We start from the raw sequence: 21,374 nt of genomic DNA on the forward strand, positions 1-21,374 counted from the left end.
AAGTGCTCCATTTATAGATTAGCCATACCCAGAGCTGAGGGGCACTATTGGCAATTCATCTATTTACACATAAAGCTTCCCATCACATTTGAAGTAAGTGGTGGTTAGTAAATGTCTAAAGAGTTCGTTTCCTCAATGAAGGGTCTCTTAAGTTAGAGCTAAGGAATCTTCTAGTGGCACCCCAGTTACCTTATGCATGGAGCTGCCATGATTAAGCACAGCACCAATCGGAAATAACCACCTCAGTTCATAGAGCCAGGTACATCTGCGACAGGAAGAGCTTGCCGAATTAGTTACAGTATCTGCGGGAAACTTCTGCATGAATGACAACACCTTAAATGCAGGTAAGAGGAGGGAGAGCAAACAAAGTAGTAGTAGTAGTAGTAGTAGTAGTAGAAGAAGAAGAAGAAGAAGAAGCCAAATGTATGACATTTCTGCCATACACAAGGCCACCAACAGCCACGATCGTAAAAATAATGAAGAAACTTCAAACAAAGACTGTTTTCCATACAATGTGGAGAATTAAGGACATGCTTGACTCAACCAAAGATCAGCTAGAACTGCACATGCCAAGCATTTACAGAATTGAGTGCGAATAAGACGCAGTACGTTGGACAAACACAGCGACGCATCTCACAGTGCCATACGGAAAACGTCAGAAACATTCAACTAGGGCAGACAGACAAGCCTGGGGTGGCAGAGCAGAGCATCAATGAGGAACACACCTTGGATTTTGAACAAATGAACAAGCTATGCTGTGCCAGTGGGTTCTGGGACTTATCAAAGACGTGGTAGAAATACGTCTGCACAACAACCTAATAAACCGAGATAGCAAGTCAACTCACCACAGCATGGAATTCCGTAATTATGAAAATATGACATGAAGAATGGACAGACACAGGGACTTGACACTTTCACTGAGGCTTTGCCACATCCCCCACCACCAAAATGGTACCACTTCCAAAGGCACGCGATTGACCGATCTACGAAAGAGATTAGCAGTCCAGCAGATATACATATATAAACAGAACACAGCATCCTGTCACTTAACCTGAAAATGATGGGCATGAAACACACAAACGTTGCAACAATTTAACTTAATTGTAAAGGCGACCTGTTAATTTATGTCCGTAGCTTTACAACTTTAAGAGAAGTCAAGGGATCTGCATAAAATAAAAATTAATGCTGTTGGATGCAAGAGTGGAGACTTATTTCTAAGAGACCTTCTACGTCTGGGATTTATGCATACCAGAATCAAATGAAATTGAAATCACCCACAATCTTACTAACTACCTATACGAGTACTACCACAAAGAGATCAGGAATCATGACTTCCATCTGCATATTTAACACCAAAGGTTAGGACCAGAATTTGATGATCAAAACTGCAAAGGCTGAACAATGAGATGTACATAAAAAGGAATGTTGCTGGTGCTGGACACATCAGCAGAAACTATGCACAGAATATTTACCTCAAACAGAATATTTATGCCTCACTGCAATTCACGTAAGTAGTGGATGGATACCTTCAGGTATAAAAGGAGAAAACTCCTGCCTCCTACCACAAGCCTATCAATTGGTTTGAGGGTGACAATTTCATCTGCTGACAATATTGTACACAGTACATTATGCTTGATGATCAATCAGTTTGCCCAGGTACTTTTTGTACATCATATACACCAGAAAAATGAAAAATTATGAAAAAAGGGAAAAATTACAACAAGAAATGATTATAAACTTACAGCCATATAAGTGACCATCCTGTGAAGTATATGGTTAAAGAGGAAAAGCATAACAATAGAATCACCCCAAAAGCAGCACTGATAGCAGAAAACAGTATATGCCAGACAAGAAGAGAGATGAAAACTCAAGAATAAAAGTAAACTGTCCTTTAGAAAGTGTGTCGACAGTAATATGAGTGATTGTACAAAATGGTACAGATTAGAGATAAAGGAAAAGGTGAGAGTTTGATGGTGGGGAAAGAAATGCAAGGAGGAATACTCTGGGATGAAACAGAAGGGAAAGTGTGTGAAAAAGAAGAGGAGAAAAGGAGGCAAGAAAGAAGGAAAGAAGGGAATAAGAGGTGTATGAGTAAACTGAGGAGGCCTGCACTGTGTAGGGTGGTGACTAAATACTGTGAAGTATGCACAAGTGGAGGGAAACAATAGCACTTGGAATTAACAATGCTTCAGCTATTATAGGTGGCAGAAGAATGTACATGTTTAAGAAGATTCCCAACCCTTCAATATGGAACCACTGGTATTGCATGGGAAGATTTCTATGACACTAATTTAGGTTTTGTTAGCAGAGGTTTATGGTAATTCTTTCAATAAGCTAGGGACATATTTAATTGTTCTTTCCCTTCTCCTTATCTCTCTTTTCTTGCAGAACTTAATTCTAAATGCAATCTATTAATTTTTGTCTGCAAATTTATGAGTTTTCAGATGTTTCCAGTGAATTGCATACAATAATAGCCAGTAATGCTGTGGGATATAAAAGTGGAAGTTTATTTCTAAGAGACATCAACACAATGCACAAAAAGTAGTGACATAGTCAAGTGCATGGTGTGGTGTTATTACCAGTTATGAATATTTAAAGAAAGCTGCCAAACATTTTTCTAATAATCGACTTCTGAAATTCCATTTACTATTATGACATTGATCCTCAAGTTGTTTTAGAAGGTACATAGTACACAGTGTTTGTTACACAAAGTTTCTATTGCCTCCTTAGAGCCTATTTGTAGAGTATTACACATATTTAATTTAATTAAATTCTACGGATTGTTGTTGGAGGGAAGGCAGAAATAAAAGAAAAGTAAGAATTCTCAGCTACCTGCATCTTAAGTGTGATATGACATTGGTGTTTCAATGTTGTCTGCTATTTTATATATGGCAGTTTCTTTCATATGTAGTGCACTGACTACAATGATATTACAAACCAATCTGCAACTAATGAAGTAATTCAGGATGTGCACACAGACAAAACTATAAAAAGTCATAGTATCCTTAATTACTGAACACACTTTGAACTGTGGTGTTAACATCCCTGTAACTGTGAAAACTGGGAAAATATTACAAATTGTGTTATGAATTTTTCCTTTACTTGTCATATAGGTCCCATTTTCACTACCTGATCAAAAAATCCAGACACCCCTCAAAGTGGAATTGACCACTATATGTAATGAGAGGCAGACCACCAGTATTAAAGGAGTCTGGGAGTATACTGCTCGGTATCGTGCAGTGCCAACAGCAAAGAATGAAGATGGTTTTGTGGTGAGGATGTGGTCTACTTATTGCACTCAAGGCAACACTAAATGAGGAATGACATTAACATTTTACGGCATTGTGTGCTACATATAGTAGAGAAACAATTTGGAGACAATTTTTTGTATCAGCATAACAATGCACCCTGTCAAAGTGGTATCTGTGAGGCAGTAGTTTGTTGACAATAACATTCCTGAATGGACTGGCCATACAGAGGCCCAACCAGAACACAAAAAAATATTTACAATGAATTAGAAAGTTGACTTTGCTCCAGACTCAGCATCCAACAATACTACCTTCACTGCTTTTGGCTCTTGAGGAAGAATGGGTAACCACTCCTCCACAAGTACACACTTCATTGAAAGCATGCCTTGCAGAACTGAAGCCATCATAAGGTGGACACACTCCATATTAATATCCACTAATAGGTGTCAGGATAGTTTTGATCAAACAGTGTTTACATCAGAACAGAAATATTGAAATTTTTCAATTACTCGTGTAGATATTCCCATGCATTGAGATTAAACAGTAATATTGTTGCCCAAAGTAAAGCAGTATTTGATGATTTTCAGGACTTAGGTGTCATTCCTACTTAATGAAATGATACCTAATGTCTTTATATATTGGTAAATTCTGACTCAACCAAGAGAAAGAACATGATAATATCCAATTACATTATTACTGGTGCACCTCTGGAGCCTGTCCCACTGTTTAAGTACATACGGGAGGATACTACTAAGAGATACAAAATTGAATCAACAAGTGAAATTAGTAGCAGGGAAGTGAAATTAGTAGTAGGAGAGATGAATAGAAGAATCAGATTGGTTGGAAGGACATAAGGAAAGTGTAGTGCATCTTAAAACTGAAATTGCCTGCCAGATACTAGTGTACCAAATTCTGGAATACTGCTGTAGGATTTGGATTCCATATCAGGTAGGCATAATGGCAAACATCAAATGAACTCAAGAGATACTTTTCTACGATCATAGCAGTTTAGTAAGACCATATGAAAATATAAAGGACATGCACAGGGAATTTATATTACAATCTGTGGAGAAAATATAACAATACTTTTGTCCAGTGCAAACATTCTACTTCATCATATATCACATGTAACATTCAGTGAATTTCCTCAGGGAAATCACTTTGCTGCGTAGGATGCTTTACTTTGAAATACACACTTTATTTCATAGTTTACTGGTTAGCTCCTTGGGCAATTTGAAGCTACATCCAGCAAAAATACAATTGGGGAAAAAATGCCGTCAAGCAGGTTTTGTCATTGTGCCAACATACAAGACAATGATAACACCATACGTGTCTTCATTTTACTAGTTACACTAATGTATTTCAATGAGTTTTTATTGCAATTTATCTTGATAATAGCCAAGCAGGATAAATTATCTAAACAATTAATTATGAAAAATTAATATTTCAAAGTAAAACAACAGCCTTCACAGGAAAATGACTTCCTTAAGAAAAGGGAGATTACATTTGAGGAAGCATGCAGAAAGGCATTTTTCTCTTAATCCATACTTACGCTGAATAGGACTATTAGTGTCACTGGAACACAGCCTCCCCAGCCATGTACTATAAAGTGACTTTTAGACGATCTCTACAAATACATATCTTGTTAAAATATAAAGGGTGTTTATAGAAACTAGTGCTGGTCAAAGCTAGAAAAACAAGTACAATAAACATACACCCAGAAAAAAAGATTTGAGATATTAGCCATTCTCTCCTACAATAACTCCCTGTCGAAGCTACAGGAGATGCTCACTGTGGTTACCATTCATTCTTACACACCCTTCACCTCCTCCTCCAAGGATTACAAACTCCTGCAAACATATGTGGCTGCTCTAAGATTTGGTCACATACATGGAAAATATGTCCCAGTAACATATAGGTCTGGAATTTACAGACACCTTTAAATGTTCCCACAGCCAGTAATTTAAGGGATAATGGTAAGGTGAATGGGGAGGCCATGCTACTGGAACTCCTCAGGCAATCTAATACTCAAAAACATTTGTGTTTAATATTATAGTACAAAGCATAGGGTGTGGGGCAGTGCTCAACACATATAAGCCACTTCCAGTGTGTTTCTGGAAGGGCAATGTTCTTCAATGGCATGCACAGATTTTCACTTCTGTGCATACGAGTATTGTGGTAATTTCTTATCCCACTTTGTTTGAATCCTGTCTCTCTCACATAAATAAAAAGTAACATGTGAACTTTAGATTTTCAGCACTCCATTTCAAAACCCATTGGCTGAACTGTATTCTGGCAGGTTGGCCTTATAGCCTAAGAGATTTTATATGCTGTAAATGAGATGGTTAAAATAACTGCTCATGCAGAATTTTACATCAGCAGTATGGGTTATACCTACAGCTCTAATTTTTTTTGCACACTTGTTTCAGGATCATCATCTACTTGCCACAGCATTTGCTCTTCCATATCTAGTGTGTGAACTGTACGATATCTACCATGATCCACTGCCCTTATTGCAAATGATCTCTCATCTGCAATTCCCTGGCATGACCTGATAAACCCTTCTCAGATAGAATTGAAGTCTGGGATGTCATTCACCATACATGACATACACCAATCAATTAATGCCATTAGCTAAACTGTAGCAGAAGACCATACTTGCCATTTTCCATAATGGGACTTATTTCACGGTTTTTTCCTTGTTCGCCCTTCACAAATTCACTTATCTTGTTATGATGTCAGCAAAACCTCAAAATATGTTCACATGGCTGATGAGACAGTTTTAGTGGTATGTCTGACAACAGCATTAAAGTCAGAGGATTAAGTACAGAGACAAACAACAGTAAGAGATGAGGAATGAATGTCAATATGAAAACAGGTTACTGTAATGAGAATCTATTGTTCTTGACAAGTTTAAGTTGCCTACATCTTAACAGGTATTCATTTCAGGTAATATGTTTGTGGGACTTCTTTTTTTTTGCTTTAGACAAGTACTATATCTTCTGAAAATATGGAACAGCCTTTTTAAACACCCTGTATAACTTTTCAGTACGTGTATGGGTCTGTCACAATTGAGATATCATTTCAATAAAATTGTTTGGTTCTGAGAAAAAAATTTCTACAAATGACATATCAATTACAATGACAAATTTAATTAATTTGTGAAGGTAGTTGTGCTCTTCTATAATTAATGTAGAATACAAAAAGATTTGATAACAAATGAAGCTACCTGGAATTCTTTCTGAAGAGTGTGAAGTTGCACCTTTCTGTACTGCTGCATAATACTGCTCCCTCTGTGCAATGTTGTGCTTGTTGTCCAAAGTCACCATAGGCTGTGACTGCCCTTCTGCTTGTGCACCTGGTTCTGTCAGAGAGTAAAATTTGGTAAATGCATTTCATGATGCAGACTATACTAAAAACAATCTTACTATTATATAGCAGCATTTTCAAAAAACATTAAAATGCCTATAACGTAAGGAAAATTTGTGTCAGCAACTGAAATAATTTACAATATACCTGGGTATTTCCCTGATTTGTGTGTATTATGTCTTCCATCTGTTTGCTATAGCACCTTTACAGGCTGTCTTACACTTACAACAATACACTGAACAATAAAAGAGAATGAAACTGTATAAATAAATGAAGTACTAACAAGATTTCCAGATAAACATGTTCAAACCTATTTTAGTTCCAGGTCTTACTGTTACACAGACTGACACTAGCAAATTATTTTCAAGAATTATGGTAAATTGAGAGAGAAAAATCTGTATTTATGCCAACTCACTCCTATGAAAGAAGATGCAAACACCCACAAATACTGCTATGAGTGTTATTATGGAGATAAGGACTGGCAGAATAACAGCTACATCCATATAGAATGGAACAGCATCATTAACGTGTATGTTGCTTTGGTCTGGCACCAGGTTCCCTGAAAAAATGAGAACAATGTGAGCGAAACTGCTGAGTACACTTATCAGGGAGAAAAATATTACAACATACAAGGGCAGGCTGAAAACTAATGCCTTCCATTTTTTTTATCTGAAAATTCTTAAAGCTTTTTAAATAAGACTAATGTTTTCAACATTCTACATCTTTAATCTCCATGTCTACATGTTTCCCCAACAGTCACCCTGGTGACAAACATTTCTCCTTATGAGAAACCAGTTTGTCGATGCTGTCACTGTGGAACATTTGACTTTGTTGACAGAGCCACAACCTCACCCCTGCCTACACCGCTTCATCACGAAGAGAGGCCCTCGAAGATGTCCTTTTTGTTTTTGAAACAGTTTAAAAATCAGATAGGGCCAAGTCACGACAGCATGGACAATGATCGATGACAGTGAACCCAAGATGTCTGGTTGTTGGAGATGTCACAGTGCTTGTGTGTGGTCTGCTATTATGCTGAAGGAGGGGAAGCCCCATGTATGGACAAACTGACTAAACTCTATTATAGCACACTGTTTCTCATTAACTGCCATGTTACACACTACAATTCTGAGACCTCTAGCAGCAGCAAGGGGGGGGGGGGGGGGGGGGGGGGATGGGCTGCAAATATGCAGACATGTAGAACAAAAATATAAAATGTTTAACAACATTTGTTTTATTTAAAAAGTTTGAAGAGTTTTTGCATTAAAAAATCTGCGGCATTACTTCTCAGCATGCCCTCATATTTTAACAGAAAGGTGTCATGCACTAAAGGAATACCCATCAGTTATTTCCATGTTATACAAAATAGAAGAAATGAATCTGGACAAAAATGGTAAGCTTACTACACGAAAAAAATTACTACATTTATTCAAGTCAGTAGCTCTCAAGAACAGAATAAAACCGATAAAAAAGCAAATTCTGTAGCAAAATAAATTCTGAAAGTTGCACTCATTCCTTTCCATAGTCCTATGTGTCATTAATCAATACACAGTCGCTGGGGTGATGTTTACAATAAGTCTAATGATGGCTCTACATTCAACATGTTTCTTACTGAGTTTGTATCCATTCTTGATAGTAGTTTTCATAAAAAGAATTGCGAGGGGTGTTTGAAAAGTCTATGCAAAGTCCGAGGGATGGCACCACCGGCACATATAGACGCCATGTTTAGTTAGTAGCATCTTTGGAAAGAACAGACACCAAGTTTCAGCCATATTGGTCTATTTCTTTGTGTTTGGCATCCGTGTGAATCAAGGAAGTCGAGTGATTGTCAAAAAATGGACGAAGAAGAATTTCATGTAAACATTACTTTACGAAAGGCAAAATGCCTCAGGAGACTAAAGAGAAGCTTGATAAACATTACAGTGACTCTGCCCCTTCGATTAGAACAGTTTAAAAGTGGTTTCAAAATTTTCGAAGTGGCCATATGGGCACAAGTGATGCTGAACATTCTGAACGCCCTGTGGAGGTTACGACTCCATAAATCATTGATAAAATCCATGATGTGATGGATGACAGAAGAGTTAAGGTGCGAGAGATTGCTAGTGCTGTGAGCATCTCTAATGAATGGGTACATAATATTTTGTGTAAACATTTAGACATGTGAAGCTATCTGCAAAATAGGTTGTGTGATTGCTCACGCTTGAGCAAAAACGGAATCATGTGAAGTGTTGCAAGAATGGTTTGCAGCTGTTCAGGAAGAATCTGCAGGATTTTAAGCATTGTTTCGTCACTCTGGATGAAACATGGCTACATTACTATGCTCCAGAGACCAAACAACAATCTAAACAATGGGTTACCAAGGGAGAATCTGCACAAAAAAAAAGGCGAAGACCAGTCCTTCAGCCAGAAAGGTTATGGGGACTGTGTTTTGGGATTTTCAAGGGATAATCCTCATCGACTATCTGGAAAAGGGTGAAACTATTACAGGTGCATTTTATTCATAGTTATTGGACTGTTTGAAAACCGAGCTGGAAGAAAAACTCCGGCAATTGGACCACAAAACAGTCCTTTTCCATGGCGACATTGCACCAGCACACACCTTAGCAGTTGTGGTCGCAAAATTAATGGAAACAGGATTCCAACTCGTTTCACATCCCCCCTATTCTCCAGACTTTGCTCCCTTGGACTACTACTTGTTCCCCAATTTGAAGAAATGGCTGGCAGGACAAAAGATTTTATTCAAACGAGGAGGTGATTGCAGCAACTAATAGCTATTTTGCAGACTTTGACAATTCCTATTATTTGGAAGGGATCAACAAATTAGAACAGCGTTGGATGAGGTGTACAAGTCTAAAAGGAGACTATGTCAAAAAATAATAAATGTTTACCACAAACATGTAAGTAGTTTTTATTTTTGCACAGACTTTTCAAACACCCCTTGTAAATGCAGTACTGGGAAGTCCTTAAAGAAGGCATGGTTCACCACAGGCATAAGAGTACCACCACAGCAATAAAGGGTTATGTACACAATAGTCAGAACAAGTAATGCTCCAGAAATACTTTCTTGTTACAAAAAGTGCTATGAAATATTTTTAAAAATTATAAAATAATATAGGCGTACACAAATTTTGTCAGATCAGATAATACAAAAATCAATAGAGAATACTGTTGAAAGAGACAGGGAAGCAACCAAAGAAGACATTTCTGTTAAAGAAAGTGGGAGCATTGTAAAAGACATTTCATATGTTAGCATCCTACTTAGACAATGAGCAGACACAATTTAGTTCCAATATGATGAACATAGATAATTCTGGGCAAAGTTTAAATTGACTGTAAATCACACTCTGGAACAGTATGGATTAAGGATGGGAAAGACCCTCCGTGGGTTACACACAAAATTTGGAAAATACTGAGGAGGCCACTCAAAAGAAAATGGAGGTTTTACGTAGTAGCGTAAGGACATATGGACAAGCGAATAGGCTAAGAACTGTAGAAGGAATATGGGGCTTTGTTCCTTAGTATAAGAAGAAAAATTGTAAATAATCTATGTTGTAATTATGTACGTGAAGTCTTCTGTTGCAAATCGGTCACCGGTTCACACGAGGGGTTCAGGCCTTCCTAAAGAACAGAGATACGTAACACCATCGCTTACTTTGGTTATTACTCGCTAGAAAGTAGCTCCAGTGCATCTGGATGTGAGGCAGGCCGGCAGGTGTGGAGGCAGAGATACATAATTTCACAAGTGACCCTTTTTGTACACCCCAAGGTAGTTGAGCCAAGCTGTGCAACTGTGGTGACACTGCAGAAAGGGCGTGCAACTATGAACTGGCCTGCAGAGTATTTCCAAACCATTGAGATTCAAAGGTGTTGATTTGTAAGTGCCTGGAAGCAATGTATCAGCACAACAAGCATGCTATTAATCACTCACTATAAATACCATCCGATTCTAACACAGTTACGCACAGTCTGACGTCAGGTCCACACGTCATGTTATGGGCCAGCTAGCAACTAATGCCAGTCTGGGCAGCCTTATCCAACTCACCAGCTCAGAGTTCTATGTCCACACCTGTGTTCTATGTCCTCTTAGAATGACACTATGGATGAGCTGTCACCAAGCTCCATAATAGCAACCAAACTCTTGACTTGGGAGGACAGTGGTTCACAACCAGGGCAGTATTGCTGCCATCCATCTGAACCAGCATGAGCTAACCCCATAGCAGTGGATGCGTACAACAATTCAGCAGTCATTTGCATTGCTGGCACTGATCACTCAGGGCCACATAGTTCTAACTCAGGCACATGCTACCAAATGGGGCAACAGCATCAGCAAAGCAGGACATTGACATCAAACAGCCATTCTGCCACCATAATTTCCAACATCAATGGCACCACCACATCAATGGCACCACCAGTAGACCATTTGCCTGCACAGAGCATATCTGGGGGTGTTGCAGCCCTTCAGCATTGTAGTTCAAGACTACGTAAAAGATGTCTTACAGCAGAGTTTTCCTAGCCACCTCTGCCCAGCACCACTGCCTCCACAACCTGCCACTACCACCTCTACGCTATCATGGTGTATATGCGGATAAGAAAAAACTTCCAAATTTTTCTGGATTTCCCAGTCAAAAATACTTTTTCCCCCAGATGAAAATACACTTTCTTGGGTGAAAATACACTTTTTCCTTGTCAAGTGACACTTTCCCTTGAAGCTGTAAAACTTACGAATTCTTCGAATGGTGAAAGGATATATACCAGTGCAGAACTTCCAAACACTTTAGGAAATGAAACCCAGCAATAAACAATGCATTTTGGAAAGATCTCTGATGTGCGACAACATGCACACCGCATATTTTTGGATTACAAAAGTATAAAGAGAAATTCCAATTACAGCACAGTAGCTTTTGTCAGTCAATCATGGCTCATGTTACGTGATTCACCAGCCAATAACAGCAGATATTCAAGAGTATATGACTTGTTATGTAGTCAGCCAATAGCAACATCAATGTTAAGTAGTATGAACACACAAATAAGAGAAGTAAATGGTTTAAATTAATAGACATTCAATACAGCTTCATGACAAGCTTTCACTTATAATACTGGTCATCAAGTTTTTTGCCATTTTTTTAAGATGGCATCATTAGGCAGGATCCTAAGAACACAGCTTAGATTGCAGCAGCTGAATATTTCTGACAAGCACAAATATAAATTTCACTGCTGTGCATTGAACTGAATAAATGCTCTGACAAGCACTTCGACTTTTCCATAGAAAAGGCAGTTACATGTGAAATTCCTCAAGAATTTACCTTGCACTTTTTTCAGGATAATTTATTTTTCACCATTGTTATTGCATAATTTGTAATCTATAAAAGAACTAAAATAAATATGAAATACATCGAGGCTTAGTCCTTTTTTAGTGTGTTACTCTAAGATATATCAAACAGAAATATTCCGGTAAGTTTTAAATAATGGCATGAATCGCTGGTCTTCTAGGGCTGAAACTTTTCTAAGCACCTGGTCCTCAAAGTACTAAGTTTCGAAAGAGCCAAATGCTCTGCGATTTAAGAAATTGATCGCACATTCTCACATGTAACATAATTCATCTTGCATAAAAAGAAATTTACCCCGAAAGTAACACTCCTCAAACCACCATCACAGTATTTTCACGCAACCTGATTTAATGTAAACAGTTGTGGCATCACACTCATCTAAAGCAGTTTGTTACGAGGTACTGCACAGTATTCATCTTTAAGCCTTTGACATTTCGCTATCAGCAGACACTTGAGCACGCAGTTTGTTTTGTTGGAAAGGGTGCATTTTCTTTGCAATTAAAATTTTATTTTGGTGTTATTCTCTCTTTATGTTTTCTTGCTGCAGTATTATTCTGCAGTAGTGGGCCAACAAAGAAGTCTTTCTTTGTGTATCCGTTTTTATGAGCCAAAATTACAAAAATTCAACTAGAAATTATAACAAAAATTTCTGGAGTTCTAAAAATCCCTGAATTTTCCCCAGATTATTTGCAGATTTTCCAGTTGTCACAGGGTGTATACACCCTTTGACTATATGGGCCACATTCACCCTGGGTCACAACAGACCCCTCAAATAAAAACTGTGTCCATTTGGCTGCAGTTACAATGGAGGACTGGGGCACAATCAAAGTCGCGTGGCAAGCAGAGCAGCACTGGCGAAACAAACCAATACCGCTCAATGCACGTGATTACAGTGGCGCTGCAAGCAGAGAGGCATGGAGCAGCGCAGCACATAGCGGTGCTGAGCGAATCGAACATGTTTGTTTCCGAAAGCAGTGACCAGAGCATTGGAGTGACTCCAGTTGCATTCAGGCAATGTTGGCAGTATTTGGCTGTTGCTACAGGTAGCAGGGTCACTAATGTTGCTGGCCTTTTGCGTTTCTTTTGTTGTACCGTTGAGACAATGGCATCAGCTGGGGCCTTGACAGCAGTTGTTTTTACTTGGCATCCTTTATGGAACGAGCAAAGCAAGTCTCATCACAACTGATTAATTTTGTGATAAGCTGTGATTACGTGGCAGCAGTATTACCAACTGAAAGGATAGAATAAATTTTCTTAATCTCTTATTTATTAAGTCTTTCTTTGCGTATCAGTTCTTATCAGCCAAAATTACAAAAATTCAACTAGAAACTAAAACAACAAAAATTTCTGGAGTTCTAAAAATCCCTGGATTTTCCCCAGATTATTTGCAGATTTTCTTAAAAAACATAATGAAGCAGCACAGCTGACAAACACATGAAAATTGAGTTTTATTATGTAAAAAAGCTTTCAAAACCATCTCATTGGGACAGCTTAATTTGAAGCTCTGTTAAAGTTTCATCCAGTCTTAAATGCCTTGTATAGAACTCCAGATTTCTAATGCATGTCACTCATCAACATTCGGGGATCCTTCTGTAAATGACAGTGTTGTGGAGAACATGTACATTTTACAATGCCACCAGCAAATTCTGGTGAAGTTTGTATTGCCTTCCAAAATATGCTCCACTTATTCCTTAAGCACATTCAATCATCATCGTGGTCTGTACAAGTGTTTGTCGAAATATTCTTTCCCTGGATCTAAAACCCATTGATTGCGAGTTCATAAAATGCCTCAAGAATGAACATGCTCATTTACAATGAACAGAAAAAGCAACACCTGATGTGTTTGATAGTGAAGTATATTAAGCTCCACTTCCTGTATCAAGAGCAATACACTAGAAGAATGAAACGTACCACCTTTTCTCTTTCCTTGCCACATCTTCAAACATCAATTATAATTTAATTTTCTGTGAGGACCAAACTGTGCGCAGGATGATTGAATGAAAATGTTTTATAGTTATAAACATTGGACCAGAATTTTCTGAGCATTTTAATGAATGTCTGTCAGCATCACCGACTGCATATGGAAAGTTTTGTATCTTTTATAAACCATTTACAGCATTTAGAAAATCATCTGCAGGAGGCACCCATGTTGTGGCTGGAGGCAATCCCACAGCACTTTGGTAGTTGATTCCACAGTTCTTACAATGGTTATGAAGTCTACTGTGAATGTCAGAGGCATGTCTCAAAAAACTACTGGTTTCTAGGAACCTGTAACAATTCTCATTTCACCACCTACTGATCACATTTTAACTACATTATTTCATTGAATAAATCTGTAGTTGCTTGCATACCGCTCTAGATAAGGATGTTACACACAGTAACTATATGGCAACCTACTCTCTTCTTTGTACACTATTTACCAAGATCTTGTTTCGATATCTTAAACCAAGTGGATCAAGGATGGGATGGACCCCCATGGTTTAATAGTCAAATTTGGAAAATGCTCAAGAAACAAATTGTTGCAGTCTCTCAAAAGAAGAAGAAGAAAAAAAAGAAAGAGTGCAAATATTGGCAGGCAATGTTAGTGGAAATTCATGCAACTGAAAGAATTTCAATTCCTGAAGCATACAACTTCATTTATGATACATTAGCAAAAAGATCTTGCTGAGAACCCAAGAAAATTCTAGTCATATGTACAGTCACTAATTAGGGAGGCAATAGAAGACAGCAAAAGGAAAGCAGAAGTTTTCAACTTCACATTCAAGAAACCATTCACACAGGAGGATCATACACGCATACCATTGACTGTTGTATAGAGTCCCACATGGAGGGCACACAAACTGGCATCCACGGCATAGGGAAGCAACTGAAAGAGTTGAAAAAATTAAGTCACTAGGCCCAGATGTAATCCCAGTTTGGTTTTAGAGAGATTACTTTGTAGCCTCTTACTTAGCCTGCATTTATCATGAACATCTCACACAGCGAAACGTCCATAGCGAATGGTAAAAAGTGCAAGTAACTTCTGTATATAAGAAAGGTAAAATAACTGACCCACATAATTACAGATCAATACCCTTAACACTGGTTTGCTGCAGAATTCTTAAACATATTCTAAGTTTGACTACAATAAATTTGCACGAGACAAAAGCTTCTGCCCACAAGTCAGCATGGATTTAGAAAGCATCCCTCATGCTAAACCAGCTTGCCCTTTTCTCACACAATATCCTACAAACCCTGGATGGAGGGCAACAGGCAAATTCCATATTCCTACATTTCAGGAAAGCATTTGACAGAGTCCCACTCAGACTGTTGAAGGTCCCAGCATATGGTTTAGGCTCCCAGGTACATGAGTGGCTCCAAGACCAAGTAATAGAACCCAGTAAGTAGTCCTCAACAACAAGTGTTCAGCAGACACGAGAATGTTGTCAGGAGTGCCCCTGGGACATGTGCTAGAACTGCTTTTATTCTTTAAATATGGAAATGACAATGGACAGGGTGAGCAGCAATTTATGGTTGTTTGCTGACGAGGCTGAATACAAGACGGCATTGATGATGAGTAGGAAAAAGAGACTTGTACTGTTCAAACACAATATTAGTACGGTGCAGCCTGACAGTCAATTTGATTAAATAGTGAAGTGTAACATTGCAAAAAGATATGAAATGGAATGAGCATGTTAGGTTGGTAGTATGGAAGGCGAACACTTTATTTTATTGAGAGAATTTTGGAGAAGTATAGCTCATCCATAAAGGAGATAATATACGGAATGCTAGTGCAGCCTATTCTTGGACAGTGTTGGAGTGTATGGAATCCCCATCTGGTCGGGCTAATGAAAGACATCAAAGCAGTTCAGAGACCTGCTGCTAGACTTTATACAGGTAGGTTCAATCAGCCCTCAAGTATTATGGAGATGCTTTGTGAACTCAAATGGGAATTCCTCGTGGGAAGACCATGCTCCTTCCACAAGGCACTACTGTGCAGATTTAGAGAACTGGTGCTCTAGGTCGATTGCAGAACCAATCTACTGCCGTCAACATACATTTCGTTTAAGTACCATGAAGATATGATGCAAGAAATTAGGGCCCATATGGAGGCTTTTAGACATTTGTTTTTCCCTTACTCTATTTGAGAGTGGGACAGGAAATGAGTTTACTAGTAATGGTACAAGGTACATTCTACCATACATCATATGGTGGTTTGTGGATTATCAATGTAGATGAAGAAAATTAGCAAGTGGTGTTTACTTTACCACACAATCTTAAAGAAGCACATTTGCAAATCCCTTTGGACAATGACAGATTTATAGTAATAAATAATCCATTTGGTCTCTACCGTTACCCTTCAGAATAGGCAGTGCACCATGTTTGTTCCAGCAATGTTTAGATCAATTAATTCACAAAGCTCCAAATGCTGTGAACTACCTTGATCACACAACTGTGTCAGGCACAACTCCACAGAAACTCTTACAGAATTTCGAATCTGTTTTCAAAATCTCACAGGTGGCAAATTTGAAATGTAACCAAAGACAAGTGCACCTTCTTTCAACATCAAGTGCAGTACTTAGGACATGTGTCTGCTCATGGCACCAAGCCAATGACAACATTTTGATGCCTTAAAAAAAAAAAAAAAAAAAACCATCTGGCTCCCAAAGACCTTAAGCAATTATATTCAGTACTGGGACAAAAATTACTATTGGAAATTTCTTCCTTATGCAGCTTCCATCAGTGAAGCACTGCTCAAGTTATGTAAAAGCACCAAATGGAACTGGAACAGTGAATGCCAATGTGCATTAACAAATTTAAACAATATCTGATTGACACCAATGTCTCACAGCATTTGATCTGAGCAAAATGTTCGGATTTGTTGCAGATACTTCAGATTATGGCATAGGCACCATTCTGTCACACAGACATGGTTTTGAATGATCACTTGGATTTGCTTCAAAGACTGACAGTGGCTCAAAGAAATTACCGTCAGATCAAGGAGGCAGCTCTCTCAATTATATTTGCAGTCAAGAAATTTCATGATTACATTTATGGATGTAAATCTTCAGTAGCTATATTTGGAATGAACAATACAATTACTACACATACAATGTTTGCAGCACTGGGTGCTATGTCTGTTGAATTACAATTATGTAATTATATTCAGGCCAACATTAAAACATTCAAATAGAGATATGCTTTCACATATGCCAATGACTCATCAGTTTATGTTTGTTTTGCAAAAACTGTCAGTAGTCAACACAATGGGGAAAATTTCCAAATAAACTCATATTTAATTGACAAAGATATGCCCAAAGATCCTATTTTGTCTAAAACCAAACAGTATATTCACACAGGGTGGCTTAATGATAAGTTACTTACTCAGCCAGCAATTATATCTTATTGGAATCTGAGGCATGTACTTTACAGTGTACAAATGTGTCATACTGGTAATCCAGAATCAGGCAATACACTAGTGGTTACTCTTGCAGTGCTTAAATCTAAAGTACTACAGGTGCTACATCAATGCCGTTGGAGCATAGTTTGCACCAAGCCCATCACCAGAGAGGATTGCTACTGGAAAAATGTTGACAAAGACATACAGGCTCATCACCATCGATTCTTTCTCCAAATTTCCATTTATGGCACAGATGTGACAACATTTTCAGGCTCCATCAAAGGTATTTGCTATTGAAGGACTGCCGAAATATATTGCCACTGACAACAGCAAACAATTTTCTTCTCAGGAATCCAAACTATTTTTTAAAACTAATGGCATTTCACACTTCCAGGCTGCACCCTTTCATCCTGAGACCAATAGACTCACTGAAAGATTTGTATGAACTGTCAAGTCACACATCATGAAGCTGGTTCAGTGCATCATGTGGAGTGGCTTTGTACTATCTCTAATCGATAAACTCCACATAAAACGGCATCCAACATTAATGACAATTTTAAAGCCACTTGTGCATCCACATGCCAAGCCTCAACAACAGCAGAAACATCTTTTAAACTGAATGTTCTGATACTCATTTTGATGTAGGAGCATGGGAAAGACATGGGAAAGACATACGAGTGCCAGGCATAGTCACAGAGCAGCTTGGCAATGCTATGTTTAACACTGAATTTCATGTGGAATCACAATGTGTCAAAAATCAAACCAGCCCACACTGCACTCACATGCACATAGGCAGAACTCCTAGTCTGTTTTCTTTACAAAGTCCTGTGTGTAGCAAGCCAGCCAAGGGACCTTCAAATGCTGCCAGCAGCCACCCACAACAGCATCTCCAGCCCATGACAAACCAATACAAGTGGATGTCACACCTCCCACCTACAGTCATCAAAATAGCAAACACTTGACTGGCCATCTCCTCACTGTTGTTTCATGTGGGTTTCCCGCAGTATTGCAGGTGAATGCCAGGGGAGCAACATATGTGCATCCACAAAATACACACATGAAAGCAAGGAAGCAGGACACTAAAGAAGCCAGCTGGCATCATCAGCTTCCCCTCCAGGTGAGGGATGTTGTGCACTAAACAAGATGAACACAACAAATACCACGAGAGGCTGTCACCACAAAGGCACCAATTCAGCTGGTGTGTGTCAGTTCCCTGCAGCAGCCTCCAGATGTCACTCACAAACATGTACTTCTTACTGCTTTTGTGACACTTACGCCAGCGAATCTTACTAGTCTGCTGACAGAAAGGACAGATGCCAATAGGGGATGCTTTGAACCATGGACTACTTTACTGCTGCCTTGCATTGGCAGACCTCTAAATCCTTCCACATACAAGCATCACAACATGACACACCAGCAATTGGACAGTTCTGTTCAGTGCCAGTAGTCAGCTCAGTAAAGTACTCTGAAGAAAACCTTCTGACACAGCAGTCAGTCATTTACAGAGTACTTTGACCAGCAAATGTGATCCGTTGTGTGTAGTGACAATTACACACTGCCAAGAGATAGCAAAGTTATTTACATTTAATTGCATTAGGTTTAGTACAAAAAGGGCAACACATCAAACTGTACAAAAGTGCCATTTTGTAACATACTCTTAATGTTCAGTGTTTCTTATTGTGCTCTCCTATCTTTATATAGTGCTGCCCTATGAAACAAGTGTCTCTCTGCAAGTGTGCAAATCAGCTATGGTTAAGGAATCATAGCAGGGAAACAGTTTTCTGCTACAGTGGACGTTTGGGTTAAATTGCTAGCAGCATTCAGTTACTACATTCACTACAACAATGTAGTATGGATGGAGAGTCACTGACAGATGTAGAAGTAACTTCTGATGGGTCCAAGGGAGATGTGTTGGGATTCTTGCTGTTCGTGCTGTATATTAATGACCTTGCAGATAGTTGCATCATCAGACTTTTGTAGAGGACACAGTTATCTATAATGAAGTACTGTCTGAAAAAAGCTGCACAGATATTCAGTCAGATCTTGATAAGATTTTGAAGTCGGACAAAGAATGATATCTTGTTTTAGGGGTTCAAAAATGTAGAGTTGTGCACTTCACAAAACAGAAAAAAATATGGTATCTTACAACTGCAGTATCAACAAGTCACAATTAGAATCAGTTAACTCATACAAATATTGTGTGTAACATTTTGTAAGGAGGGGTCACACTTTGGTTTATTGGTAGAATACTAGGGAAGTGCAATTTCTTACACCACTTGTGCAGCCTATCCCCCCCCCCCCCCCCCCCCCCCCCACACACACACACACACACACACACACACACACACACACACACACACACACACACACACACACAAAAAAAAGCCACTGCACAGTGCATGTCGGAGGGTACCCAGTACCACTACTAGTCACTTCTTTTTCTGTTCCACTCACAAAGAGACTGCGGGAAAAACCAACTCTGTGTGTGTCTCCGTATGAGCTGAAATTTCTCTTATCTTCCTGGTCATTATGGGAAATATATGTTGGCAGCAATAGAATTGGTCTGCAGTCAGCTTTAAATGCCAGTTCTCTAAATTTCCTCAGTAGTCCAGAACGAGATTTTCATCCTGCAGCAGAACGTGCGCTGATATGAAACTTCCTGGCAGATTAAAACTGTGTGCTGGACCACGACTAACTCAGGACATTTGCCTGGTCCTGAGTTAGAGCCTTGGTCCAGCACACAGTTTTAATCTGCCCCAAAGTTTCCTCAATAGTTTTCCTTGAAAAGAATGTCGCCTTACCGCCAGGGATCCTATTCGAGTTCCAGATGCGTCTCTGTAATATTTGCATGTTGTTCTAACTTACTGGTAAGAAAGCCCATGTCCAATTGAAATGCTTCGATGTCTTCCTTTAATCTGACCTGGTACAGATACCAAACACCCTAGTAGTACTCATGAATGGGTCACACTATTGTGGTCTCCTTTACAAACAACACTTTCCTAAAACTCTCCAAATAAACAGAGTTACCACTCACCTTCACTACAATAATCCTTATCTGCTCATTCCATTTCAAGCAATTTGGCAACATTATGCCTAGATATTTAATTAAAGTGACTTTTGTTTTTCCTACTCATCTGCATTATCTTACATTTTCCTACATTTCGAGAACTGCCATTCTTCACACCAACTAGAAATTTTGTCTATGTCATCTACTATCCTCCTAGTCACTCAATGATGACACCTTCCTGTATAACAGGATCATCAGCAAACAGCCACAGATTGCCACTAAAACTGTCTGCTAGATAACTTTGTAAATAGAAAATAACACTAGTCCTATCACACTTCCCTGGGGCACTCATCATGATAGCCGTTTTTCTGATGGAACACTTACCATCGAGGACAACATACTGGGTTCTGTTACTTAAGTAGTCTGAACCACTCACATACCTGGGAATGTATTCCGTATGCTCATACCTTCTTTAACAGTCTGCAGTGGGCCAGTGTCATACACTTTTCAGAAATCTAGAGATATGAAATCTGCCAGTTGCCCTTCATCCACAGTTCGCATGATATCACGTGAGAAAAGGGGAAGCTCAGTCTCTCATAAGTGATGCTTTCTAAAACCATGCTTATTTATGGACAGAAGCTTTTCCATCTTGAAGGAATTTATTATATTCGAACTGAGAATATGTTCAAGAACTCTGCCACAAATCAATGTTAGGGAGCAGTATCCCTTATTCTGTAAATCCATTTCTTTCTACCTTTCTTACATACAGGAATCACCTGCACTTTTTTCCAGTCGCTTGGGACTTAACACTGGGCAATAGATTCATGATAAATGCAAGCTAAGTAAGAGGACAATGCCATAAAATACTCTTTGTAAAGAGTAATTTTGATTCCATCTGGACCTGGCAACTTATTCGCTTTCAACTCTTTCAGCTGTTTCTCTATGCCAGGGTTGCTTATTACTATGTCCTCAACACAGGAGTCTGTTCAACATACAAACAACGCTATGTTTATACAATTCTCCTGACTGAACGCTTTCTTAAATGC

The 21,374-nt window shown here is 38.8% G+C and overlaps 1 protein-coding gene across 1 annotated transcript in view; it reads right to left on the reverse strand.

The window, feature by feature from the left end:
* LOC124722710 (Down syndrome cell adhesion molecule-like protein Dscam2) overlaps positions 1–21,374 on the reverse strand; it is a 382,068-nt gene that overhangs the window by 18,257 nt on the left and 342,437 nt on the right. Inside the window, exons 20-21 of the mRNA XM_047247846.1 lie at positions 7,033–7,176; positions 6,478–6,612 (exon numbers count right to left, since the gene is read on the reverse strand). Coding sequence (XP_047103802.1) covers positions 6,478–6,612; positions 7,033–7,176 — 279 coding nt within the window. The remainder of the gene's footprint in view (positions 1–6,477; positions 6,613–7,032; positions 7,177–21,374) is intronic.

Source organism: Schistocerca piceifrons, chromosome X (genome assembly GCF_021461385.2).
Source record: "Schistocerca piceifrons isolate TAMUIC-IGC-003096 chromosome X, iqSchPice1.1, whole genome shotgun sequence".
In the NCBI taxonomy this organism is placed as follows: Eukaryota; Metazoa; Arthropoda; class Insecta; order Orthoptera; family Acrididae; genus Schistocerca; species Schistocerca piceifrons.